Source organism: Hirundo rustica, chromosome Z, assembly GCF_015227805.2.
Source record: "Hirundo rustica isolate bHirRus1 chromosome Z, bHirRus1.pri.v3, whole genome shotgun sequence".
In the NCBI taxonomy this organism is placed as follows: domain Eukaryota; kingdom Metazoa; phylum Chordata; class Aves; order Passeriformes; family Hirundinidae; genus Hirundo; species Hirundo rustica.
In genome coordinates this window covers 34,990,842-35,012,609 of record NC_053488.1, presented here as the reverse complement: position 1 = coordinate 35,012,609, position 21,768 = coordinate 34,990,842, and the positions used below count along the sequence as shown (strand labels likewise).

The 21,768-nt window shown below is 40.2% G+C and overlaps 1 protein-coding gene across 3 annotated transcripts in view; it reads left to right on the top strand.

Annotated features, from left to right (window-relative positions):
* MLLT3 (MLLT3 super elongation complex subunit) overlaps positions 1-21,768 on the top strand; it is a 129,355-nt gene that overhangs the window by 59,452 nt on the left and 48,135 nt on the right. For all 3 annotated transcript variants that reach the window (XM_040090703.2, XM_040090702.2, XM_040090701.2), the window contains exons 3-5: positions 4,370-4,452; positions 9,073-9,216; positions 21,332-21,451. In XM_040090703.2, the coding sequence (XP_039946637.1) occupies positions 4,370-4,452; positions 9,073-9,216; positions 21,332-21,451 (347 nt within the window). The remainder of the gene's footprint in view (positions 1-4,369; positions 4,453-9,072; positions 9,217-21,331; positions 21,452-21,768) is intronic.

Genomic DNA, 21,768 nt, shown 5'->3' with positions numbered 1-21,768 from the left:
AAGTGCTCAGGAAGAAGTTGATGTGATATTTGTGACATGGCAAATATGCAGCCTGAAATCACTGTTTCTAAAGCCTCTGCATTTCCATCTGATTAAGTATCTGCTATATAATCTTTCCCCATTTTTGTCTAAGTGGATTTCAGTCTTCTGTGCATGACTATTCAAAAAATATTGTGAAGGCTTTCTCAAGTTGTCTGAAGGCAGAGGAGGAGCCAAAAGGCTCCTTTATCATTGACTGAAAAATTGCTAATACATACTACTGTAACCTCTCTGCTTAACTAGGACTGTTATATTAACATTTTTCAAATGCTGGCAAGTCTTTTTAGGAGAAGATGTGCCAATATAAGGTGAAATACTGCTTCTGGGAGGTTCTTCCTGTTTCCAGCTGAAGACCTTAGTCTGAAACCATCTCTTGGATTTGACCAATTATCGTAATGTTTTTTTTCAAAACCTTTTAAATCCCACTTTACAAACTATAGCTCCTCTATTTTTTTTTTCTCTGCCAGGAGAAACAAATTAACTTCTGTAGCTTCCAAGAGGGTGGTGTTGCAGAACAGTGTGTGAAAGAAGATTGTTCTTACTCTTTTCCCTCCTTTTCCAAACTTTTTGTTAACTTTGTGTTGTGAATGAGGTAGTGATAGCCAACTGAAGTATTGAGCAAGGACTTGTAATCTCCCTAACCCCTGAGGGGTTTGGTGCTAGCCAATGAGGAAAATGGCAGGGTAGTAGTGGAAAATTCTGCTGTGTTTGTTTACTTGGGAATTAACCATGCTTGCATGTCCTCAGAAAGCTGGACTACTGATTATACTGTACTGTTGGGAACATAAGAGTATTTATACTCCCGGGTGTATCTGATGGGCTTTGTCATGTTTTTGGGATGATAAAGGATTTTAAAGATCTGCCTATCTGCAGTGCTTTGCTGAAAAGAATAATTTTGGTAATCAGGCCCTGTACAATTAATTGCAATGCATTCCTTTTGTAAACAACCACTGTGACAGCCTGGGCCCGGATAAGAAGGCTGGGTGTCACCATGGGATTTCAAGCGCAGAAGTCTCTTTGGCGGTGAAATAAATCAGAGAGACGGGCTCAATCTGGTGACTTGGGAAAGAATAAATGGCAAAACCAGCAAACCGAGCACAGTATGGGTATAATGGTTTTAATTTATGAAACCTGGTGGAAACACCAATTAAGTGTGGTGGTTTTACGTTTGCTAAATTTTGGTTGCCAAATTTAGTGTTTATTATTTTTTTCTGTGGGAGAGAGATTAAGAGAAACAGCAAAGCAGGCTCAAGCTTAAAAATGAACAAAATAGTTTTATTAATGTACACTAAATGAAAAAAAAATTGGGAAAAAAACAAAACAGAATGAAACTCCAAAACACTCTTTCCTCCCCTCTACAAACTGTTAACTTTCCTACAAAACAACATTGAAAGACAAAACCTGTAATTTTCAGTCAATTTCACCATTTAAAAATAGTCTTTCATTAATCTTTAGGAGAGGAGTCTCTCTCAGAGTCATGGATCCTGCTGACAGCTTAGAACAGTTCTCTTGTGGGTTTAACTGTCACAAAAACAGCTGCCTGGGGAAACCTGCCTTTGTGACCCCTCCCAGGAGCAGTTTCCCAAGCTGCTTATGGGTCCTGTGTCTTAGGCTTTTGCATATTGGTGTGTCAGCTTTTAAAGATGAATAACTCTAAAGGCAAAGGATTCTTCATCTCAAGTGTGGCTTGTCTCTCTCTGAGCCGTGGCTCCATTTTCGCTCTGGCTAGCTCGAGAGACAAACCACAGTTGGAAGGATTTTTCCTCAGGGTCCCAAAACCCAGGAGCGGCCAAGAACCTTTCCCTTAGCAGAGAGCAAATCCCCGTCGATGGCAAAGGAAAGTCTGCACTTGATCCAGGGGTGAAAACCAGAACTTTATTCAGTCTTTCTTCTGTGGTCCTGCCCCAGTCTGGGTCAGAAGCCCCCATCCCAGTCTCTGGAGCCAAGAGAGTTTTCCTCTTGTTACTCTGGCTCATATACAGGGAAGGGGGCTAAACACAGGGACAAGCCACTACCCAATCAGGGATGAGGTGGGAGTGGAATAGGGTTGGATTACATTCCAGGAAGGGAACAATGTGGGAGAAGGGGTGGGGAAAAAGCACAGGGGCAGACTTTGGGATGTTACATTTTTCAGGGAACAGGAGGTACTGAAGAAACCATTATAAAACCTAATATAAAAATGAAATGCAGTATGAAGCCAAATAATATTCAACATTATCAAGGAACAGATATATATTTCACTTCTTCACTGGCACAGAGGAGTTCTCATTTCTATCTCTGTTTGAGCATCTTATAGTATTAATCACTTATTCCATCAAAAACACCTTTGCTCAAATCCATGCACAAATCTAAACAACCATCTCCCCAAATGCATATCTTTTCCGTGATTTAAAGGAATAATCTAAAGATCAAGTTCATTTCCATGGCTCAATAAGGAGGGTGTGACAAACTCCTCAACCCCCTGTCCCAATAGTCTTTTCATTCTTGCTCCACTGACTTCATATAGTGTCTGTTCTATGTACCCTCTGTTTTCTTTCTTCTCTCAAGGAAGGGTTTTGCTTTAGAAGCTCCATGTTGCTAGGAAAGAGTTAAATCCACCCAGGCCTGCAGTGCCATGTGCTCCCTGCCCCAGGCTGCAGGGCTGTAGAGGTGCAAAGCTGCGCCAACAGGGGAAGCCGATGGAGGTCCTCTCTTCCACCCCTTGGTCTCATCCAGGGCGGCCTGGCGCGGAGCTGCCACAAAGCTGTAAATACGCGGCATTGCTGAGCTGTTCTTTTTCCTCTCCCCACCGGCAGCCAGGAGAAAAGGGCTCAACCCAGGCCGCTCCCATGCGGGCAGCAGCTCCCGGAGGCCCGGCCGGGCCCGGCCCTGACACCCAGATGGCAGCGGGGCCTGACCCGGGCCCCCCGGCTGCCCATGATGTTATCTAATGGCTATCTCGAAAGAAAGAGAGAGACTTCCCACGGATGAGAATTTTAAATGTGTCCTTCCCAAAGTAGCATTGGCATCTTCATTGGTTAAATTAGCTGCCAATATCTTGGCTCTTGACTAGCTTTCTGATAGGTCCCTGTCCTCCCTCCCTCCCCCCCCCCCCCCCAAGCAGCTCTAAGGTCCTGGCAGGAAAAAACATTCCACATTTCTCTGTTACTAGAAACAAAACTGTGCCAACCCATGATAATGGGATACACTGAAAAAAGCAAGGGCCAGGGGGTTTACAGTAACTTATATGGGGTATGAGGGCAGGGAACCAGCTGGGAAAGGGGATTAGGACTATGCAAATTATTGTGGCAAAAAGTAACCATTGGTACAAGGAGAGCAGAAAACTTTCTAGTCTAATTAACATAGAGAGCTCCCATGCAGCCTTGTGGATGAGCTTTTTCTCACTCTGACTGGGGGGATTTTTCCCATGGCCTTAACTTCCCTCGACCCCAACATACCAGGCAATTCTGAAAGGAATATACGTCAGAGCAAATTGTGATTCATCTGATAATTTGAATCTTTTTTCCAGTCAGCTAGGTTGACTAGCTAGAAGAAATGTTTCTGAGGAAACCAACCTTTTGTGTTATTAATTGCATCATTCTACCAATCTACAGTAGAGAAGCCTTCACTGAGATGGTAGTGGCATAGGCATGTTTTGTCATGCATAGCAATACAGCATTTGGAAGCATCTGAGTTGGTGCTGCAGTTAGATACATGGTTTCTCAAGCTTAGACTCTTTTTGTGCTAATATATTATATGGGCTTGAATTCTGTAATGAGATTGCCATGCAGTTAAACAGGAGAAGGCAGAGATGGCTTCTGTTCCAAGTTCTGTAACAACGTGCTTTTTGTTAATGTCTGGGGTTGACAGCTAGTGCCACTTTTCTTCCAAGATCTGCTATTCAGTGCTGTGGGGACTCAAAGCAGCTAAAAACCCTTGCATTAAACTGAGAACTTGGAAGAAAAAGATTGTATTAGGGCTAATAATATGCAGTATATTGTTAGAGAAGTCTGAATCCTTTAAGGAGAACCTGGATTTTATTTAAACATAATACCATAGTTAATCTTCCTCATGTTCTTCACTATGTGATGGAGTGCTGTCTTGTGTCCCCTCTTCCCCAATAGTAGAGTTTTCAAATCTGAGAAAAAGACTTCCTATTCATAAAGTAGAGGTTTATGCAGGCAAGAAAAATTTGCCTGCAAAATTCAGGTTGAATTGTGCACATACACACTGTGTATGTGCAGTTTTTTAACAGTAACACATAGAACTGTTGTCACAGATATACTCATGTGGTTTGCTTACGAATGTCAGAATTTTGTTTTTGTTAAATACTGTTTTTTCTCTGTTTCAGTGTGCAAAGACCCACCCTACAAAGTTGAAGAATCTGGATATGCTGGTTTCATTTTACCAATTGAGGTTTACTTCAAAAACAAGGTATGGGATCTCATGTTTTTCATAAGAAAAAAACCCCAATATGTGGAAGTGAGGGGTCTTTTTAAGTTTTGAAGTTTAGTTTGTATCTTTCATTAACAATTATATTTAAAGCTATCTTTATAAATGCTGTTCCTCAACCCAGTATTACTGTAGCATGTAGAAATGCGTAATTGTATTTCACAGATTCCCAGAATGGGTCAGGTTGGAAGGGACCACAGGGGGTCATCTGGTCCAACCTTCCTGCTTGAGCAGGGCCATCGCAGAGCATATGGCTGAAGATTGTGTCCAAACAGTTCTTGACTAGTCTCCCAAATGTGGGAGACTATAGAACCTCTCTGGGCAATCTGTTCCAGTACATGGTCATTGCAAGTTCAAGTATCTCTTCCTCATGTGGTAGAGCTTCCTGTGCATCAGTTTGTGCCTGTTGACTCTTGTGCTATTGCTTGGCATGACTATACATGGATCCATCATCTGACACCCTCCCTTCAGATACTTGTAAACAGTAAGGTCCCTCACAGTTACCTCTTCTTGAAGGTGAGCAGGCCAAATTCTTTCAGCCTTTTCTCCTAAAAGAGATTCCCTCATCATTTTTGTCACTCTGTGCTGGACCCTCTCCAGCAGCTTAGTGTTTCTCTTGTCCTGAAAAGTCCCAGAACTGGACACAGAATTCCTGATGTGCCTCACCAGGGCTGAGCAGAGGGGCAGGATCACCTCCCACATCCTGCTGGCGGTGGTCTTGCTGATGCACCCCAGGACACCAATGACTTTTTTGGCCATAAGGCCACTGCTGGCTCATGGACAGCTTGCTGTCCACCAGGAACCCCAGGTCCTTCTCCTCAGAGCTGCTCCCCAGCAAATCAGCCCTGAGCCCGTGCTGGTGCCTGGGGTTACTCCTCCCCAGTGCAGGACCCTGCATTTGCCTTTGTTGAAGTTCAGACAGTTCCTCTCTGCCCACCTCTCCACCCTGTCGAGGCCCTTCTGAAGGGCTGCACGGCCCACGGGGTCTGGGCCACTGCTCCCGGCTCTGTGTCATCAGTGAACTCGCTGAGGAGGCATCTGCCCCTTCCTCCAAGGCACTGATGGAGAAGGTAAACAATATTGGACCCAGTATTGACTCTTGGTCAATATTGGGTATTTAGTACATAACTCTGGGAAATTGAAACTGTTTTATTGAAAAAGAGAGGTGTAATATAATTTTTCAGAGGAGTTACTAACCCTGCTAAAAAGTGGGCAGACTTTAAGTAATGTTTAAAGAGCCACTTAAATGTGAAGAAAAGATACCAGTCTTGATTTTGTTGATTACACAATGAACTCATTGTTCTATTTTAGTATTACAAATCTTCATAATTGGTTTAGGTTTTGATCTTTCAAAATATTGTTTCTTTTAATCTTCCATGCTTTGTCTGTTAAAAAACATTCTTTTAGACTGCATGTGAGTACCCATTATATTCAACACTACTAGGCTCAACCCAAATCCAGTGCCATTCTACAAAACATGTTATTGTGATACCTCATATTCTGAGTAACTGCTGCACTTATTGTGAGTCTCTCAAATAGCAAATACAAAGATTTTCTTTAATTTTACATAACAGGGTCTGCATTATTAATAACTAGTTCAGATGAAAAAAAAAGTGAAATTAAAGAGAAAAATCTTGCAAAGTTTAATGTACACTAGCTTTATATGCAGAGTTATTTAGGTTCCCTTTATATGTCATGTGCCTTGATGGAGCTGTTATGGTACTTAACGTGATTCAAAGACACCTGTGTGTAAAACAGAAAGAAAATAGAAATGCATTGTAAAAGATTTTTCTGGAACACTGAACACTTAAAATTTCTTTTGGGGTTAGCTATGTGTGCTTTCAAGTATGTATTCCAGTATCATTTTATCTTTCACAGAAAGCCCTGTTAAGGTGTGGGGTGTGGGCAATTCTGTTCAGGCACTTTGGAAGTTGTAGGTTTTGAACAGGTAAATTCTGATATGTTCCCTGTATCAATCTGTGAAGAGCAGGTCTTGATTTTTCCTGTTTGCTGTTGGAGATGAAATAGAACTGCCTCAGTGAGTTGATCAGACTTTTTGGTATGCTTTTTAGCCCTGTTTCTATTAAGGAAGCTGTTTTCATTGATTTGGGAAATCTAATGAAAAGCAGTCCAATCTCTTCAACTCATCTATTAAATGCTTATCCTACAAAGTAGAAGACAGTGAGTCAATCATTAAGCATCTCTACAGAAAGTTTCCTGTCCAGCATTTCTCTTTATTTTTTCCACTCAGACTTGTGGCTGCTTTTTCTGACTGTGGAGACTTCAAGTCTCTGGTGTTCCCCAGCAGAAGTTGTGGCTTAGACTGAGATCAGGAGTGTGGCAGTGATTAGAACTTGCCTTTCCCTCAAGCAGCTTGTGAAATTAGGAAGTTTGCAAACATCCGTCACCTCTTTTTGGTGTCATGTAATACAACAAGCAGCAATTGGACTATGAGTCAGTTAGTCCATCACACAGCTTGCAGCAGCATGCACTTCCCTGGGGTGGGTGCAATACAATGGAAGAGTGGCACAGAAATCGAGCTAGCAAATTACTACTTTCTCCTGGCTCAGCTGCTCTTTCCCCCCTAAGGCAGCTCCGATGCAGAAAAAAAGGAGATAGACAGAAGGAGGAAGAGGAGACATAGCATCATCATTTATCAAAGGTAGACAGCTGTTGAATTTCTGATTCAGAAAATACCCTCATGGATAGAGAAAGGAGGGATACAAGAAACAACCTGGACCACAGAGGGTTAAAGGGTTCCTGTTCCAGGACTAAACAGAAATTGGTGGAAAATTTAATAGATATTTCACCAGGTTAGAAAAATATTCCATGCTTTAAAGAGTTGCAGAAATTACAACCAATCCCTGCTCCCAAATTCAACAACAGCAGGCTATAGGTGTTAGTCATTGAGATCAAGTCCTTAAAAATGCTTTTAGGTCAAAGAGTCCTACTCTGGAAAAATAGGATAACGCTCATTAACTGCAGCACATTATGTCTCTCCCGTTTTGAAATAATGGCAATGTAGTGGTACTGATGGTCTTTTTTAATCACTGGTTATGTTCATCTGACTTTCAACCAAATTGTTTGAAGACTACCATTTATGAATTATTGTAACTTGGCTTTTATGTCAAAGCTGGTTGTACCAACATGTTGCCTATAACAACATTGCAGTTTTCTAAGCAGATCAGGGAATAAATTACTTCCATTTCTTTCTGCATGAAATCATGTTAATATTTCTAACAGCGAGAAATATCATCCAGGTTTGCCTTTGAAAATGATATACTGTGTTTCTATGAACTATGACAGAACTGTGAAAACTGTTCATGTAGGGGAACTGCTTCCTTTTGTCTTCAGAAACAGATAGCTTCAGGTCTCCTTTTGTTGTTTCTGCTTCAAGTCTAGAGATGGGATAGATGTCCCTTGGCTATGTTTGAAACCTCTGATTTAACTTTTAGGATAACTGAGATTTCTATGCTTTCTGTTCTTCCCATACTTGGAATCTTGACTCAGAATTCAGACTGGTTAATGTGAATTTCTAAAGGATCTGTCACTGAACAGAACATATATTTTGATTTCATGCAGTGTTGGATACGTGCTGTGGTTTTGCTGTATCTCTTCCTTCTCTCCCCTCCTGGTTTCCTATTTACTGAAACTTTTTTCGAGTTGACTTTTTATTTTGTTCTTTCCTGAGGCTTGATTTGGTGACTTCCATTGCGCTTCAGGACCCTTGGAGGAAGGGCTGCTTAATGGCATCTTAAAAAAGCATTTAATGCACATACAGCTTCTAGAAGGGACTGAGTAAATGTGTAACACAAAATGGACTTAGTTTGTAATACCAGATAGAAGCTACTGAAGTCTCTTCGTTGCGACCAGTGTCCTTTTTCAGCTGAGGCTTTCTCAGGCCACTAGAGCACTGGTGATTTCTCCTGAGATAAATTTGCCTTTTTTGTTTTTTCTCTTTCTGTATTGGTACAGGGAACATTTAATTTCATTTTTTCACTTCAGTGACAGAGAATTGCTTGAACACTTGAAATCTGTCTGACCACACTTGTTCAAGACAATGGTTTCTTTGAAGAAATGAGCAGACCCCATAAGTAGGAGATCAAGTATAGTTGGCTGCAGCAGTTTCATACTTCGACCTCTCTGTAACTTGTGAAGAAATCAATTGTTTGGCTACAGGGGAGAAATTAAAGTAGTTATTAAGTTCAAAACTTACTACACTGTGTTCAGTACTTTATGGCTCGGAAATGTGATTGTGTTTTTGACTGAGTTAGTTACCTTGTGTCAGCTGAATCATGATACTTGCCTATGCACCTGTCTGTAGCCCGTGCCAAACATGACTCAACAGTATCAAGTAAGCCTTGTCATGATTTCATGAAATTCATGCATTTGACCTTGTGTTATCATGGGCTGATAGGAGCTTCTCTGATTCTGTGATTTACTGTAGCTCAGCTGACACTTGGTAAATTCCATGTGTATCTGAGAACACAGAGAATGGTTTAAAATTATGTAATTTTAATTGACAGTCTTTATGTAGCCTTTGTTTTCGACTTAGTTAGTTTTGGTGCTAGATGTTTCTATCTGGTTATTTTCAACCCTCAGGAAGAACCTAAGAAAGTTCGATTTGACTATGACTTATTCCTGCACCTTGAAGGCCACCCACCTGTAAATCACCTTCGCTGTGAAAAGCTCACATTCAACAACCCGACAGAGGAATTCAGAAGGAAGCTGCTAAAGGCAGGAGGGGTGAGTCCTGCACCCATGTCAGAAGCCATCACAGTAAAGATGTTGCTGCTTGTTGCTGGTGCATGATTGGTATAATGAGAAAGATTGACCTAACAGTGAAACTAAGTGAAGTGTTTTTGTGATTAACTTCATACAGGAGCTTGGTATGTGTCTTTAAGTGGAATGGGTGAATAAATAAATAACCATGTGCATTCCTTAAATACATGATACTGTGATGGAAGTAATAAGAAGATAAAATCTTCTGTTGAAAGAGAAATTATTCTATATTAAACAGAACAAATTCAGTAATTATAATGGTGTGATGCCTGGATGGAGGCTCAGGCCGTTACTTGGCGCAATTATAAGGTACAAAAAGTCAAAACTCTAACTATAAACAAACCTACATAAATCTATGTAATATGTTGCCCAGTCTGAATCAGAAAAATGTACTGACTTCTTTATATGTTGCCAGAATTAAGTGATGTGAAAAAGCCAAAAGGAAGCTTGCCCATTTGGAGGGATGAGAGGGCCCAAAAGGCCAAACCTTTAGTTTTACACTTTGTCTGTTAGCAGAAAACTGTTCTGCTGTGTTTCACACAATGACAGCATAATTCATTCTGTCAGGGACTATGAGAGGCTCTGCCATGAGGCCTGCTCAGGACTTGACCCCTCTTTGCTCTGGGGTATGAAACTCTCCCTGGGCTTGGCTCCACTTCTGGGCCGTCTTCATGGACCTGAGCCTCTCACGTGTCAGGTTGGGTTGTTGCCTCTTGCTCCTTCCACACACCACTGTGAAGAGCCTGTGTCTCCTCTATTCCCTCCGATCAGTGCCATGCTGACGAGAGGGAATGGAGGATGCCCCTGAAGCCATCCCTCCTTTGACCTGAGCCAGCCCTAGGCCTGTAGCTGCTTCGTGCCACACAGTCTCCAGCCCTGTGGTCTCAGTTACCTCCTTTCATCTCCCACCATTTTGTTGGTGGTATTTGTGTTATAGATCCACACTGTGGGCGGTATGTGGATAGTCTGACAAAAACCAAGCAGAGCATGTAGTTCTGACCCTCCCCTGGCTCCAGGGCTGTGACCACCTCACAAGAATTGGGAGACTGCTAGCCATTGTTGCTGCCTAGGCACTTATGTTGCTGCCTGGGCCCTGGCCCAGCTCACAGCCCTCCTGTGCCTAGGCCATGCTCCAGAGCTCTTTTACAGCTCCAGCCCTGGCCACAGGGCTCTGCCTTGCTGGGACAGCTCTTGGTATTTGGCATTTGTCCTCATTTTATTTTATGAGGCTGCTGTTAATTCATTCTTCTAGGCTACCTGGGTCCCCCCTGCAAGCCCTGCTTGCTCTGAAGTGTCAGAGGCTTCACTTCCCAGTTGACTCTTATTTGCAGACCTCATGAGTGTATTTTGCCTCCTTTCCCAAGTCACTGATAGAGATGTTGAGAAAGCCTTCATGCTGTGAAATTTTAACTATTAATGCCAGTGACTATCTTTATTTTGAAGCAGCCATAACAAAAGTGGGTAACCTTTTTTGATACCTTTATATAATAGTGGGTTCTGGGCTGGAGGCAAGGGGGAGCTAGTGGTGAGGATCTTTAGTCTGCTGAAGAGAGTCTTTGAAAACAAAGCAAAACTAAGGAGCATGTATAGTCTGAAAGGCTCTGTTGCCCTCCTGAAGAAGAGAACTGTTATAGCTGGACTTACTTTGAAGCTGAAGCATGAACAATGTTTTGTGTTTGCATTTATAAGGTGGAAGAGGCTTTTTAGTGTGTTTGCAAATAAAATACCAAGATTGTATTCTGGAAAACTTTGTGAGCCACTGTTTTAATGTTTGTTAACAACAGACTGCTTGAGATTGGTAAGTTTTAACCACGAGTTGTATTGATTTTAAGTTTTGCTAGCAGTGAATTTGGAGTTGAATAGTGGTTGAAAAGGTTAAAAGAGGAAGCTTCCTTTTTACTGCTAATTTTCTCTGCCTTTTAATTTTAGTTTTCTTGAATTAACAAAAGCAAGAATGTTGCCTAAGTGTGAACAACAAAATGTGGTGTGGTTTTTTTTTTAATTTTTTTTTTCACTGAATATAGGGAATGACCAGTATGGTCATTCTTAAAATGCTTTGCTTCATTGCCTTTTGTCTTCTGGATGCCTCAGACTGCTTGGCTTTTTCTTTTTCTCCCTTTCCCCAAGTTCTTTCCAAGAAATTAATACCTTCTCATGAAGTTATTAGTTTTTTGTATCCCTCTGTGGACTCTCAGAGCTGGGAGTTTATCTCATCAGCTTGGCAGAAATAATGCAATAGCATTCTGTCTGTCTTTTCTCTAAAAGTTTCTCTGAAGGACTTACATCTCCTGGTGTTGAAAAGCCTGTTACACTTTATGAAATGCTGGAAACCAGCTTTGTTTGAATCCTGTTGAAGCCCTGAAAAGCTGACTTTCCTTTCCAAGTGGGTGAATTCAGTCTGCTCTACACAGAGCATTAACTCATTTGTAAATTCCATGCTTTAGGCTAAGAAAAGCATTTACAGGATAATAAAGCATGAGATAGGTTTGGCACCTAAAAATAAGTCAAAATAATTAATACTTCTAGCTTATGGCTATTAACAAGAAAAAATAACAGTAACAGGTTGCTGAATTTTGATAGACAAGGACTCTGGCAAAATGAAGCTCATGTCCTTCAAAATGAGATACCATGTTAATGTGAAACATTGAGTGGTAGCATTGAGTCAAGTCCTTTAACATGGTGGACTTTTGCTTATATGCTTTTAAATAATGGTCTAAATTGCTTGATTTTCATTTACCATGGAATCCAAATCTGTTTAATTTTCCTCTGTTTTTACATGGACTGACTGACGGGAACTACAAAACATGATTATTTCTTATTTGCATAAACATGCATATTACAAATAGAATGTCCTTCTAGAGGCAGAAGTGTAGGCTCACCTGCTACCTGCATGCTGCCATATTCAGTATAGTCCTGTCTCTGTGTTTGTCTTTTGCGACAGATTCCTTGAATTATCTCTTGGATGCTCCTAACTCCACCTTTCCATCACACATATATCTTGTGGCCTCCCAACGGTGAACTAGTCAAGATTATTTGCTACAGCCGCTGTTCTTCTGTCTTTCAGTCTAGGGAAGTTTTGTTACCCTTCTCCATCCTTCGTGTCCAGTAAGGTCTGACTGGCTATCCTGTAGCTCACTGAGAGAGTAAGAGTAACTTTGGGATATCACAAGTGATGAAAAAGTCAGAACTCAAGTGTAGTACAGCTTTGCGGTGCCACTGTGGCCACTTTAATGAGGCAGAGAGGACGTGAAGAGTGGTACCAATCATGTAGATTAGCTCTGTGGAATATTTGTATCTTAGCATTTTATTTGATATCACCAGAATTGAAGCATAAATGGGCAGTCAGTCTTCATTATTGGGAGTTCACCAACTTGCTGATTTCCAGGAAGCAGTTATGTTTTCAGGCCTTAGAAGAAGGATTTGATTTGGTTTCAGAGATTCTCTAATCAGGAACGTAAAGAGAAACCTTTGGTTCTGTCTTAGGCTATATCCAGTTGGCAAAGTTTTTCACCTTCAGAAATACATTTTCTACACTGAACTTCCCACAGCCCCTTGAAAAAATTTAGTTATGCTCAAATCCACCCCTACCATTCACCTATTTTCAGCTGGCTTATTCTTGTAATTAAAAAAAAAAAGAAATGTTTTCAGAAGAAATAGAACATTTTCAAGAGTACACTGGACATATTCAACCAAACAATACTTTGTTTAGGTTTTATACCTTTCTATATATAATGTTCTGACTGGCATTCCTTTTAAAAGAAGTTTTGCTGTGGAAATTATGCCACTGAGAATTTTCTGTACCATTTACTCAGTGTAGTACCTCATCATCTCTAGATAGCAGGTATACATGTGTACCCCTGTGAATTAGCAACCTGTTGCTTGAAATCCCCAGGGATACCCTGGATACAGGTTATGACTTTTAGTTGATCCGTGTCTTACCAAGCAAGTCATCAAGCTACTTGAAGTGAAAGAATGGTATACATTCAGCCTCCTACACAGCTCATCCTCTGGGCACACTATGGAATTATGCTTGAGTAGTTAGGGTACGATAAACACCAGTAAATATTGACCCTTATGTGGTCATTCCTTCCTAGATTTTTCAGTTACCTTTTGTGATCAGTTTCAGCCTCAAAATTTGAGAGACCCTGAGGAAAAAGAGGCAGCACTGTGATTGCTGCATATGGATTTTGGAAGAAAACTGACACTGGGAAATTATAGTGATTAAGAAAAACCTTCAAATTTGAGGTAGATTTTGAATGTTGAATCCCATGGAAAACACGAATAGAGTCCAATTCCATTTGTGTATTTTATATTGTCAGTCACACTGGTTCTATTGCTTTTTTGGCTTGCATGTTTTTCAGTTGCAAGGAAAATTTGAAAATTACATCTAGTATGTTTAGTGAGCTAGTAAAAATAAATTAATTTTGAAGGTGCTGAATGACATCTGCCTAACATTTTAGAATTAAATTTTTTCACTGGGAAAAAAAAAAATTGCGCAGGCATCACTTGTTTGAATATGATGTTAAAAATAACTTAATTTCAATTCTTACCAGAAAAAGTAGTGAAGATATGTTCAGTCTTCTTGAAGAGAGCAGTTTGATACTCCTGTCTCTTTCATAGCTGCAAATGCATAAATAAAAATGTTTGTGTTGTTTTGCAAGTTTAATTGGAAGTTAAATATTTCCACCTTTTTGGCAGGAGGCTCAAAATTAGTTGTTTAATCCAGGAATATGTAGACAAAATTTATTAGCTGACTTTTCTTTCCTAAAAGGAAAAGCCTTTTCTCTGCCCCTTAGCAGTTAACACTGCAGGCAAAAATCATTAAATTCACTGCTTTATTACAAATGCAAAGGGCTGTTAATTGTTTGAGGTTGCATGTTTATAGGATGCAAGAAATAGGTCACTTTTAGAGTAGTAATGATTCTGTTTAATGACAGATGAGTCCTTTATTATTGCTTTCTGTAAAATTTGTTAGGAAATACAAGAACACTGCTTCTGTAACAAGATATCTCTTCTTAATGACAGTTAATCTGTTAATAAGTCACTGAGACAAAGAATTATTCTGAGAGGGATGCAATTTTTAGAGAAAATCATCAAGGTAAAAATGTAAGTTTTGACAAAACTCACTGCATTCTGTTGTTTGAGGTTTTTTTCATATCTTTGTGGTTTTATTGTTTAACAGTTGAGAAATGTCTTTTCAGTCAGTTGAGATGTCTGCATAGTGCCAGTTTTGAAACCTATGTTCATAATCCATGTAATGAAGATGAAATTGTGGGGATTTCCCTCTTTTCTCCATTCTTCCTATCTCCTGGCAAATTCCTCTATGTCAGTTGGAATAGTTGGCTTCAACCCATAGTCAACATTAGGTATAATGCTGCTTTAGGGAAGGGATTATCTTTAATCTTGTGCTTTTCATATTCAAGTAATTGAATTTTCTTAAACTATGTATTACTTTACTTTCAACCAAGTAACTCAATTTTTTTTAAATATTGGTTTAAATATAAATAATAGGTGTTCAGGGTGACTGTATCTTTTAGCTAATGATTTGTATTTTGGAACTTCAGCCTTAATAGATTCATATTACTACTCGGTTTTTCTTTGCAGTGTGTTATCCTCTGGAATTTTGAAATGTAGGTCCACATACCCACATTTAGTAGCCCATACTGGTGTCTATACTGATTTTTCATCATAATGACTTTAGCTATTAGTATTGCTGTGGTCATTTAAAATAATTACTACTTTCCCCCTATATTACAGATGTACTCTTTAATGTAGAAAGAAATTATGTAGGAACCTGTTCATTGCTGTAAAATGACACAGGGTGTGGCAGCCCAGAACCGCACAAAGAGGTGCAGTTTTCTGTTACTGATGCATGATGAGTATAATTCATGATGAGTGCTGCAGAAATGTTGTAGTAATGGTTCATTTTCCCCAGAATTCTAATCGTCGCTTTTACTGAAAGTGCTGTTGGAATTTTTCTGCAGCACACTGTGGTAAAGCTCACTGCCTGTTCTGAATAGGCTGTACAAGGATGTTTTTTGATGAGCAGCTCAGTAAATGAAACTGCAGCAGGTAGCTTGGTGTGGATCTGATTATTGCAGCTTTATTGATGGACTCCTTTCATTCAGGAGGATGAAAAACTAGGAGACAGACAGCACATTTTTGATAGTGGCTCATTTACCTGCAGGAGCTCTAGTGTGGATTAATAAGGAAGTTGTGTTGGTCTGGACTTGTGGCAGCTCGTACAGTTCCTGACTGTGTAAATATATATGTGGGGTGGTAGATCTGTGGCTCCTCTGCGTCAGGGATGGCACAATCGTAGAATAGTTTGAGTTGGAAGGAACCTTTATGGGTTATCCAGTGGGCAGGAGCACCTCCAATTAGATCATGCTGCTCAGACCCCCTCATCTACCTTATCTTCAGTGTTCCCAGGGATGGGGCATCCACCACCTCTCAGTGCAATGTGTTCCAGTGGTTCACCACCCTCATTGTAAAAAATTTCATTGTTATAGGTAGTCTGAATTTACTATTTAAAAGTTTCAAACCACTATCCCTTGTCCTATTGCAACAGGCCCTGCTAATAAGTCATCCTCTAGCTCTAATGTAGCCCTCCTTTAGGTACTGAAAGGCTGGTATACACTCTCCCCAGAGCTTCTCTTCTTCAGGCTAACTCTTTCAGCCTTTCCTCACAGGAAAGGTGCTCCATTCCTCTAACCATGTTGGTGTCATTCCTCTGGACGTGCTCCATCAGTTCTGTGTCTTTCCTGTGCTGGGACCTCAGAGCTGGATGCAGGGTTCCAGGTGGGGTCTCACCAGAGCAGAGCAGAGGGGCAGAGTCCCCTCCTTGGCCCTGCTGCCCACACTGCTTTGGGTGCAGCCCAGGACACGTTTGGCTTTCTGGGTTGTTGAGTGCCCATGGCTGGGTTGTCTCCAGCTTCTCAGCCACCAGCACCCCCCAAGCTCTTCTTGGCAGGGCTGCCTCTCCATCTTTCATCTCACAGTCTAGATTGGTACTAGAGGTTGCCCTGGCCCAGGTGCAGCACCTTGCAGTTGAGTGCATTTGTAGAAATGGGCAATAAAAGAACACCAGCTTTTCATGGAACGCTTTAAGATTGTTCCACATTCCTCATGTTACATAAAAAGGACATGAAAAGCGAGGTTTTGTTTTGAAAGTGAGTTGTACTTGTTGGATACACAGGTACTCCAAGTTGTCAAGCATGTATTGGTAGATAAATGTCATCTTCAAAGTGCCAATTTTTTTCTTTTTTGTAAGGAGACTTCAGAATCAATTGTTAGTAGGTTTAGTATAAGCTATTATAATTCACAAGGTATTACAGTTTAATTATTTTCTCCAAATTGCTGGAAGAGAAATAGTGGAGGAGGTTTCCTGATTATATTATGGTAATTAGTAGTGCAGAGTTGTTCTCTGATCTATTCCTTTTTTCAGAAGTGGATGAAACTACTTATATTAAATGCATGGCAGTTTTTCTTTCCATGGCTTTCAGTTGTCTTGAGTAGCAGATTGGAATGTCCTTAGAAATACCCCAAGAGAAACTTTGTACAAGGGCAGGTATTGTTAAGATAAAGAAAAATGACTTCAAACTGAAAGAGAGTAAGTTTAGGTATTAGGAGGAAGTTATTTACTGTGGAGGTCGGAAGGCACAGGAGCAAGTTGGCCAGAGAAGTTGGGGATGCCGCATTCCTTGGAGTTTGGATGGCAGTTTGAGCAGCCTGATGTAGTGAAATGTGTCCCTGCCCACAGCAGGGGGATTGAAACAAGATGATTTTTAATGTCCCTGCCAACCCTAACCATTCTGTGGTTCTAAGATGCTGGCAGCTCAGATACTGTGGAGACTGATCACTTCAGGCTGTTTATTCCTACCCAATAATGTATCAGTGGATCTCCTCTATGCACTGTTTTTGGGGAAAAAGTAGGTTTTCCTTTGCCCTTGCAAAGTTATTTTTCATTTAAAGCAACTGGTAGACAAAGGTTTTAAATACAAGCTCAACAGCTGAAGGCTAGTGAAGTGACTTTTTGATGAGCTAGAGGCAAGATACACTACCAGCGGAGCAATTAGATTATGTGAGGGGGATCAGCAGCTGCCCCTTGAGGAAGTTGTGGGCTGTAGGGGAGTAATCCCTCGGCCTTCTGTTTTCTAAGCTGAACAAGTCAAGTGATGTCAGCTGCCTTTCACCTCACTGGTTGCCCTCCTCTGTACACACTCCAGTAGTCTGACAATGTCCTTCTTGTGCTGAAGTGCCACAGCTGCATGCAGGACTCAGGTGAGGCCACACCAGTGCAGAGTAGAGTGGGACAATCACCTCCCTTGACATGTTTCTCCAAACAGCCTATTCTGCTGTTCCTGTATTATTGGTACCCTAGTATTAAGCGGTGAAACTAACTGCTCTCCCTGGGCCGTCTTTCTAGTGCTTATCCGGTACCAGATATCCTAGTCCACACTTTTTAAAAACACCTAAAATATTTCTGAACAAGCCCAACTAATGCCCTACTTTTACACACTGTATTACTGTCACCATTTGCCCCATGAAAGACAAACTTTGAGATTACCTAGGTCTCTTCTCTGTTAAATATAGTCAAGCAAAATCTTTGAGGGAACAGCAAAAGTGTAACTAGAGCTTCATTTTTTGCATATTGGTGAATTCAGAGTGCGGTTATATGGCTGTTTAAACTGACTTGTTTAAAGACTGTTGTTGTCTCACCTTGTTTCATTGACACCAGTCAATGTCTTATTCCACCAGCCTCGTTGATCCCTCTTAGCTGTTGACTTTAGAATAGACTGAGAGGAAGAATTAGTCATGTTCCTGGGTTTTGTCACTGAAGTGATTCATTGTGGGGGCACACAAGCACTAGCTGCAGGTGTCCTTGGCTGCCTGGCTCAAGCACGGCTTCAGCCACATTCCCCCTCTCTTGAGCTGTATCCCCAGGCAGCTGTAAGACAGCAAGAAATGTGCTATTTCCTCCAGAAAGGAGGAAAAAAATAAAAAAAGTGTGTATAGGCTGTGCTGGAGAGTTATTGCTATGCTATCAGTGAGCTTGCATTCTTGCTGCAGTAGTAGTGTCTTGCTGTGATATGCTCATTCCCACCTTTTCCATCTTTGGTGTAGCCTTGGTTTAATAGAGGCACATACATAGACATGCCCACAGTCAAGCAGTGTGTGTTGCCAGTGTGGTAGAACCAATGTGAAAATAGGGACTTACTCTGAAAGCTGGTGGAAGTACATTTGCCAGCCTGTGTACCTCTGTGTTTGACTAATGCAGGGACAAAGGGCAGCTACCCACCGCTGTAATTTTGTCAGCTGAGGTCTTCCAGTAAACTTAAACTGGATGTGTAGTTGTCACTTTCCTAAATTTGGCCGAAATGGAAATGTATATTAATTTTTAAAAAGCGTAGGTAATATGAGGGCTTTCTACATAGATGATCTTAACAAAGGAAACAAATGTATTGGATGTTACTTAGTGCTAATATTAACTTATTTCTTGGGGAGGCCAAAGTAATATTTTTTTTAATATATATATATATAATGGACTTAAATGAGGAGCATATACTTCTGTCAGAGATCGGTTTGGAAGAAAAGTGTGTGTTTTTTTATCATAGCGACCAAAGAGTTAATTTTGTATGAGACTTTCTGGTCTCTTGTCTTTTTGTCAGCTTTAAAAATGGTGTAGTCTGTGTTAACTGCATGCATTGTTAATCACATTAAAATTTTGAATTTACATTTGCTATTTTTTATAAGGTTTATGGTGAAGTAACAGGCTGCAGGATTCAATACACTGAAATTTTTAGGGTTCAGGGTTTGGTATGTCCAGATTTTTTTTTCTAAAACCACTACAGGATTTATTTTCTCCTGTGTATAATTAGATTTGCCAAATCAGACCTCACATGGTATTAATGCTGTTCATTCCATCCCTCTAAATCTTTTTGTAGGTTGTCATCCTGTTCTGTCTGTAATACGGAGAATGTTCATGGTCCAAATACTTGCCAGAAACTGAGATATCTTAGAAGTCTATACACTTTTTTAAAAAAGTCATATTTCTAAGAATGCCTGTATACAATCATGAATATATGAAGATTTTCAAACTGAAATGTTTCTGAATTTTAAAAAGAAAATTTATAGTGATTAAGTCTCAGTGACTTTGTTTCAGTGAATCAGACTTCTGTGCTTCAGGGAGAGAATGGCAGCTTCCAACTCTAGGAGCAAGAATTTTTAGCTGTTTTTTTTTCTTTGGTTTTAATTTCAGGGTAGGGCAAACCCTGATCCTCCCGACTAAATTTTTCTTCCACATGGATATGCTTTTTTTTTTTTTTTTTCATATGAATGTATGAATGAAACTATTTTGGGTAACAAAATACCTGCTTAAACTCTGTAATTAATGGATAACTACTTTTTCTGAATGACTGATTTTATGCAAATGATATGTTCTATTAAATTTTTGGCTTTAAAAAATACTGCAGAGTTTCAATTGAAGAACAATACTATGTAACACCCATTTGACATCCTCTGTGAGAGAAAATAATGCTGAATAAGTGCATTTTCCCTACCTGTTCCTCAGGTTTATGGTATGCACATGTGGCTATAGATTTTCCTTCTGGCTGATTGTTCTTTGTTAGCTTGTGCCTTCTCTTGCATTCAGTTGAGTTTAATGCAACCAAAGGCCTTGGCAAATTGAGATTAAAAAGTATTTCTCCTGCTGAAGGATCAGTTACTGTGATTCACAATAGCTAATTATAATCAACAGTGCCAGAATTGCAAGAAGAATGTCGTTGCTTTTGGACATATGATTTTTCAGTTTTGGCTTTTGGTAGGCTCTGGTTTAGAACAGCTTAATTGCTGCCTTCTTCTATCTTTGGCATACAGCTACAGTGTTGAAAACAGGCTGATAAATAATAATTTTTATTACCTAGACATGTCTCGTAATATTCCCCAAGCTACCATCTATCTTTTGAGCAAAGTGGTCTGCAACAAGATTCATTTTGGGTGGTATTTAATTTTTTTTTTAATTTTTAATTTATTTTTTTTTAAACTGAAATCCTGTCTTCAGGAAGCTGTAGTCAATAAAATCTCATCTTGACTTGGAGAGGTAACGCTGGAATATACATATCTACATCCTTGATTTCCCTATATTTTTAACGTAATGTGTATGAAGCATGTGATGAGTTAACTCATTCCTGTACCCTGAGTCAGTGGATGTCTTGGTCATCTGAAGGGCAGGGTAACCACATAGGAAATCCACAAAACCAGTGTTGCTTTGTACATGGGAACCTGTGGGAGGAGCGACATGTTTCCTTATAGGTGCAGAGCTTTGCATCATCTTTCCTGCTTTGCAGGGCTTGTCAGACCAGGTAAGCTGTCTCTAGCATTTGGAGCTTTTAAACAATAGATGAATGAATGGCTGTGGTAGGAATCATAAAATCCAGACACAGCAGCACTGGAGCAGCAGACAAGATCTTAGCTGGGTTTCCACAGATGGAAGGAATTATCTTTACATGTCAGGTAATTGCTCAGTAATAGCTGATTTATGTGTGCTTTCTGGAAATGATCTGTTTGTACTCAAGTCTTCAAAATCAAGAAAGGGAGCTAGACCTTCTTAACAGCAAACTGGCTGCTTGCTTGCCATCCACCCAGTTTAATGTACTCTAGACAACACAGAAGCCTCAAGTTAGAAGCTGAAAGTAAAGACATACTGCTTTTACTTTTAAACCTCAATCTGTTTTTATGGCATATCTTTGTGGTGGATTAACTTTGGCTAAAATGTTTGGTCACTCACTGTGCCTCATCTGCCTCTCAGGGAAGGGAGAGAGGAGGATAGTGTGGGAAGTCTCATGGGTCAGGATACAGGCAGGGAGATTGCTTACCAGTTAGTATCATGGGAAAAACAGACTCTTCTTGGGGAAAATTACTAATTAATTATCAGTGTGATTTTATTAAGCTATCCCCTCTTGAGAAGAAACGTGGATATTGTTGGATTTTTATTCTCCTGCTAGTGTGATTTGCTACGCAGGTGAGACTCTGCTCTTGTTGGTGATGTTTTACTGACATGCTTTCCCTCTTACGACAGATGATGGTAATGTCAGATGGTGCATCGTTTTCTTCAGGGCAGAGCCTTCATCTCCCCAGCCTTCCGAGTAACACTCTGTCTTTTTCTGAAGTGAAAAAGAAATCATCTCATGGGATAAAGGTGAGACTTATTTTACTAGAAGATAGTTGAGCCAGAAGTGCTTTTCCTGGTAGTTAAATTAATTTTAAAAAAAGGTGTTTTGTGCAATGTTTTAATTGATAGCCAGTTATATGCAGTGATAGCAGGTCGTGACATTTCACTGCTCTGTACTTAGTGTTTACTACGTGAAATACTGCAGTATGTAAGGATGGCTGTGAGACCATGTGCCGGTGAAGGTTCTCTGGTTTTTATATTTAAATAATTGTTTTCTTCCTGTTCCAGAAGGAATTGTCATAGTATCTTGTTGTATTAGAGTATTACAGCGATGGAAGTGTAAT